This window comes from Asterias rubens, chromosome 2 (assembly GCF_902459465.1).
Source record: "Asterias rubens chromosome 2, eAstRub1.3, whole genome shotgun sequence".
NCBI lineage: Eukaryota > Metazoa > Echinodermata > Asteroidea > Forcipulatida > Asteriidae > Asterias > Asterias rubens.
The window spans coordinates 8,881,909-8,888,828 of NC_047063.1; the positions used below are offsets into that span (position 1 = coordinate 8,881,909).

The 6,920-nt window shown below is 38.5% G+C and overlaps 1 protein-coding gene across 1 annotated transcript in view; it reads left to right on the top strand.

Annotated features, from left to right (window-relative positions):
• Positions 1-6,432, top strand: part of LOC117302876 (NACHT, LRR and PYD domains-containing protein 12-like) — an 8,195-nt gene extending 1,763 nt beyond the window's left edge. The window contains exons 2-3 of the mRNA XM_033786842.1: positions 961-1,062; positions 2,533-6,432. Of these exons, the coding sequence (XP_033642733.1) occupies positions 961-1,062; positions 2,533-5,726 (3,296 nt within the window). The 3' untranslated portion in view covers positions 5,727-6,432. The remainder of the gene's footprint in view (positions 1-960; positions 1,063-2,532) is intronic.
• Positions 6,433-6,920: the final 488 nt, after the last annotated feature.

Consider the following 6,920-nt stretch of genomic DNA (forward strand, 5'->3'; position numbering starts at 1 on the left):
TTGTACTGAAAGCAGTAAGTTTTAGAAGTCAAGAATGCTCCGGGATATTGATCATATTTTATTCTTCTTTATAGGAAATTATTATATTAAAGTGTTGTAGAAAATCTGGAAATACCCTGACTCAAACAATAAGGCAACCAGAGTGTAACACATTCTTCTTAGCCAAGAGGTTATCAGTACAAAAAGAAACCCTCAATCCAATGCATCCGGATACCATTTTCTGCTTTGTCAAAAATTAAAAATTTATTGCCACTCATGTACCAAGCACAAACATCCCGAGTCAAATACAAAACTGCCAAGATTTACCCCCCTGATAAGTGGAGAAATCTAAAGAAAAAGGGCTCAAATAATCCTAGACAAAAGCTAGGCATGTAAAGAAGTCCTTATTTATAAATAATTATATATCTTTGATGGAATCGATATAAACATTGGAACTCTCCAGCAATGGGAGGCTGCCAATTTTAATTATTTCACATGTTTCTATTGTTTTCCCAGTATGGAGAAGTCTCATCACACACCCTCTATAAAAATGCACCTGATTTCTCTCGCTTTCAAAAATAAACAAATTTAAGAACCCCAAAACAAAACAAAATAGTTGACCTACACTTTTGCATCTTGAAAGTTGCAAGGAAAATGTTGCGCAGTCAAACCTTCCACCATTTATGGAAAAGTTGTTAAAAACTTGGTGCACTCTACTTACATGGTGGCAAGGATTTAAGTTCAGCACAGGCTTCAAAAGTACTGCTCTCTTGAAAGTATTTGAATTAACATATTTTGGGTGTTGGAGTAGCTCAGGACTGTAAAAAGAATCAGTCATGCTTTATAAACAATTGGTACAAAGGGTACTCAATCATATGAAGTTTAACCCATGTTTAAACCTGTGACCCAAGCCATTGAAGTACAGCCCAGAGTCTCCACATGCAGATTCCATACCTTTATTTGTCCTTTCAATGTTCACAGAGGATCGAAGACGTAGTCTTCAAGAGGATCAAAGAATTCTTCAAGAGGATCAAAGACGTCGCCAGCAAGAAGATCTACCATTGTTAACTCGACCAACAGAGGGTAATTACAGAACATTACTTTGACCCCGATTACAATGAACACATGTATATGACAAATTTTAGTGGAAAAATACACATAGCTTTTGTTGACTACATTAAACAAAACAGAAAACAGTCCTCTGCTTTGAGAAAAAAAGCCTGAACTTGTACTTTATTTGTGATTTAACGAAACACAACTTCACAAGGTGCCAATATGTCTGTTTAATACCACAAAAAACTGTGCCTACAGCTCACTGCAGGGCAAGCACCACATTTCTGTGCTGGCTATGTACGCTATAAATCACAACCTACTCCTTTAAAGAATTTGAAAAAGAAGACGTTTGAGCCACTGTTATGTTCAGGTGTCCTCACTGGTGAGACTGTCATCATTGCTGTGCATAACACGTATCTAAGTGTCTATTTTATATTCCTTTCATTGTTGGAGTATTGCACAGCGATATACTTGCAAAGCTTGATAAATACTGAGGAATATCACAGAGCCATTGATCAGTTTAATGGCAATTTTCTCAATTGAGATGATGATGATTATTGCATTGGAAGTTCTGGTTATTTTGAGTTCTCATTTCTTCTTGTGTGTCTTATCTGAAGTAATGTGTCCCTTTACTTTGATGTTTCTATAAAATCACTATTAAAAGTTGACGCTATATTTTCAACTTGTATGGGTCAAGTAATACTGCAAAGTAATTGACCTTGATATGTTGGACTTGAAGCAAACTAAAAAATGAAACTATGTTTCAATATTTATGATTTGTACTGAAAGCAGTAAGTTTTAGAAGTCAAGAATGCTCCGGGATATTGATCATATTTTATTCTTCTTTATAGGAAATTATTATATTAAAGTGTTGTAGAAAATCTGGAAATACCCTGACTCAAACAATAAGGCAACCAGAGTGTAACACATTCTTCTTAGCCAAGAGGTTATCAGTACAAAAAGAAACCCTCAATCCAATGCATCCGGATACCATTTTTTGCTTTGTCAAAAATTATAAATTTTGGGCTTGGATCAGATTAAAGAAGTTGTGGAAACTATGGTGCTCAGAAAGTGCCATAGTACTTCAAAATTGTCTCATCAAGTCAACTTGTTTAGTGATATGTGCTGAAATACCCCAATGCAAACCATTCGGTCAACAAAAATCTTACTACAAAAAAAATCACGTTTGGGACACTGTTGCCCCAACATCCATTGCATATGATTGTCACACGGTTGGCAATCATATGATTGGCAAAAAGAAATTTGACAAAAAAGGGAAAGAATATACTGTGGGTCATTTTCCAAACAAAATCCAGCTCTGTGGTCCTCCTCAAACATGTTCACTTAAACTTTAGAGGTGAAAACAAGCTGGTGTGGATGTGTTGAAAAACAATTGTCGATTTTACAGAACTACTTGTTAATGTATGGTTCACAATGATACTTTTGTGATTAGAATAATTATATTCAAAGCAATTAAGACTTGTTTAAACTTACCTACAGGAACATCAGGCCCTGACAAAGTTCAAGCTGTTGCATCAAAAGTCAATGAGGCGGTGAAGAAAGTGTACAAATCTACAGGTAGCTATGTACAGATGCTCCCATGGGTTGATGATCATCAGATGCACATAATGAACATCTTCACTAAGCTATGTTTAGTTGAACAAGTTGACACAAGGGGGAAGCCTCAAATAAAGGGTAATAACATGGAATTAGATTACAAAATGTTCCACCCTGCATTGAGGGAATTATATGAAAAGATGCAGTCTGAGACAAGGGAAGGTAATCCTAATAAAGGTGAGATGAAATCATATGAAGAGATTTTTAAATTTCAGACACACCATGAGGGAACTCCAATTAAACGTATCGTTATAAGCGGATCAGCAGGAATTGGCAAGACAACCCTAATTGACAAAATTGCATATGATTGGGCAATGGGTAACAGTGAGACACTCAATAAGTTTAAACTTGTTTTTGCTTTAAAAATGGGTTCATTGCAACAAAGTAGCAACTTAGAAGATGCCATCTTTGAGAAGCTTCTCGCAAAAGACACTGTAGATGAATCTGCTTTGAAAGAGTTTATTGACAAGAACCAAGACAAAGTATTGATTCTCTTGGATGGATTTGATGAATGTAAAATCACTACAACTGACACATCCTCATTTGGTTCGATTCTCAAAGTTATTAATCGAAAGCTGGGCCCAGAATGTTGGGTAGTTATTACATCCCGTCCTCCCCTTGACAAATTAGTCAACTCATCATTGGTTATGAAGCCCTTTACTCATGTCAGAGTTGAGGGCTTTTCTAAAACAGATATAAATGAATATGTGAACAAATTCTTCCCTGATGATCATGACAAGGCTAGCAAGCTTATAGAGCAGATAGAACTCTCAGATACCTTGTCTGATTTGGCAGAGAGTCCCATGCTACTGCTGCTGATGTGTTTGCTGATGGGGAGCAAAGAGAATACCCTCCCAGACACAATGACCCGACTGTATAACAAAGCACTGAATTACATATTCAAAAGAAAAACAAGAGACATCAAAGATGCTGAAATATCACGGATTTTAATTTCTATTGGCAAGGTTGCTCTAGGTAGTCTTATTTCTAGAGATCAGTCATTTGCCTTTAGAGAAGGGGACTTTGAAAAGACTGCGTTAGATGCAGCAATGAATGCAGGTGTCCTCACTAGTGAGAGGGTCATCGATGGGCTTGATACCTATCAAAGAGTGTCTTTTATACACCACACGTTTCTGGAGTATTGCGCAGCAATGTACTGGCAAAGCTTGATAAACACTGAGGAATTTGACAGAATCCTAGATCAGACAGTAAAGACAGAGTCAACTGAGTTTACCCCATTGGGAGATCCTCGTTCTTCTCGTCTTACTCGTTATGAGTATCTGTTCAGATTTTGTTGTGGAGACAATGAGGCATGTACAAATCAGATTTTAAAGAAGATTCATCAAGGCAGAGATTCGCAACTTATTGTTACTTGTTATTTTGAGAGTCAATCAAAGGAACTTCCACAAGAAAATGTTATAAGTTCACTTCTGACTGGTGATATTGACATTTCAAATTGGAATAATGATAGTACAAACGCATTCTTTCATTTTCTGAAGCAAGTGGCAGCCCTCAGCAGAGGAAATGATTACTTCTCAAAGGTTAAGAGACTGGTTATGAATGATGTTAACTTCCAGAGGTTTGGTACAGATTTAGCAAAAGCGCTAAAGTTAATGATCAATTTACAATCTCTTTCTCTGATAATCGGCTCATTAACTCCTGCCAATACTGATCAAATCCTACTATCATTGGCAACTCTATCAACATTGACTCAGCTAGACCTCTCAGGGAATACAGCCTTGGGTGGCTATGTGTCATTGTTGGTTTCTCAATTGATGAAACTGAAGCGCCTCAAGAAGCTGAGCTTGTTAGGTTGCTCACTGGTAGCTCAAGATGTGTCACCCATTGCAGAGTCAATGGGTGACACTCTGGTTGATCTAGATGTAAGAGGGAATAGAGCATTGGGTGGCTGTGCATCCATTTGGGGTCCTGAACTGGGGAAAATGGAATGCCTTCAAGATATTCACTTGGAAAGGTGTTCACTGCAAGGTACAGATATTGAGCCCATTGCTGTGGCACTGAGTGACATTCTAACTCTGGTTCATCTGAACCTCGGGGATAATCAAGCATTGGGTGGCTGTGCATCATTGTGGGCTCTGCATTTGAAGAGAATGAACCACCTGAAGGAACTGTTATTGGTAAGGTGCAATCTGACAGATGCTGATATGGAGCCCATTGCTGAGTCAATGGGTGACATGCCCAACCTGAGTCATCTAGATCTGACAGGTAATGTTGCATTGGGTAGCTGTGCACCATTGTGGGCTCTGCATTTGAAGAGAATGAACCACCTGAAGGTACTGTTATTGCCACTGTGCAATCTGACAGATGCTGATATGGAGCCCATTGCTGAGTCAGTGGGTGACATGCCCAACCTGAGTCATCTAGATCTGACAGGTAATGATGCATTGGGTAGCTGTGCACCATTGTGGGCTCTGCATTTGAAGAGAATGAACCACCTGAAGGAACTAATATTAGCAACGTGCTTTCTGACAGATGCTGATATGGAGCCCATTGCTGAGTCAATGGGTGACATGCCCAACCTGAGTCATCTAGATCTGACACGTAATTATGCATTGGGTGGCTGTGCACCATTGTGGGCTCTGCATTTGAAGAGAATGAACCACCTGAAGGTACTGTTATTGGTATGGTGCAATCTGACAGATGCTGATATGGAGCCCATTGCTGAGTCAGTGGGTGACATGCCCAACCTGAGTCATCTAGATCTGACACGTAATTATGCATTGGGTGGCTGTGCACCATTGTGGGCTCTGCATTTGAAGAGAATGAACCACCTGAAGGAACTAATATTAGCAAGGTGCCAGCTGACAGATGCTGATATGGTGCCCATTGCTGAGTCAGTGGGTGACATGCCCAACCTGAGTCATCTAGATCTGACAGGTAATGATGCATTGGGTAGCTGTGCACCATTGTGGGCTCTGCATTTGAAGAGAATGAACCACCTGAAGGAACTGTTATTGGGAGGGTGCCATCTGACAGATGTTGATATGGAGCCCATTGCTGAGTCAGTGAGTGACATGCCCAACCTGATTCATCTAGATCCGACACGTAATCATTGATTGGTTGGCCGTGCATCATCCTGGGCTCAGCATTTGAAGCTGATGACCAAACATCTCAAGAAGCTCAAACTATTTGGGTTGACATATGAGGATCAGGATTACATTAATGCATCAAGTGATTTGAATTTGACCATATTGGATTTCACACCCTAACCATCCTCATAAACAACACAAAGATGAAGACCATTTCCAACATTTTAGACAAAGCCTTGAACTGTAGACTCCTCAATCGTCGTAAATGAAACTCATTCTGATTTACTCACAGATGTGAATCTGTCATGTCATTGAGTCTGTGATTTCTCTGCACAACTGTGTACTTCCTTTATTTGAGGCAAATGAAGCTGATCATGTTTATTGGAGACTGTTAGACGGAAATGAAATTTTGGTCTCTACTAGAGAACAAAACATGGCGTGACGGACATTACATTTGGAGCATTATCGACAGTACACATTTGCCCCTTTTTTGTTTCAGTAGCTGAAAAAGTGTTGAAATGATACAAAGAAGATGTATCATACATCTTCTTTCTTTCTTCACTTAATCATCAAATATAGACTGTCTTCATTAAGCTTTTTTTCACCTTGATGTGTCATTTTCCAGCATCTATGTTCAATCAAACTAATTAATTGATAAAAATATTGACGTATCAACTATCAGTTACAGCCCAAAACACACAATTGCACGGCCAAAACTTCACCAAAAGAATACAACTTTATTTTCTCTCTCGCTGAATGAACTTTGACAGATTGAAGCTGTTACAAAACATGACAACATACAAAACCATTTGCATTAGGTCCTACTGCCACAGACAATGAACACAATACATGTAAGATGAATTAATGTGAGGATCCCAACAACAAAGTCTTTCTAGTTTTAAAGTAAACTACCGTTTAGCATTCAGGGATTTGATCATACAATACCTAAAGATGAAAGGTTATAACATTTATGGAGTCTATAAAATGAGCTATTACAACGGTAAACCTATATTTCAGGTTAAATCAGCCACAAAAAAGACCCAAGCATCTTAAATGCAATTGAAGCTAAAAAAGGAAATGACATCATTGGATTAAGGAAGAGTAGACTTTATCCCATCCTCGAGTTCTAAAGGAACAGTTCAGTGACAACAATGCAATAAGTCTTTACAGAATAGCAGTCATAGTTTGCTTTGGGTTTTCAAGTTGTGTCTAAATGTCAAC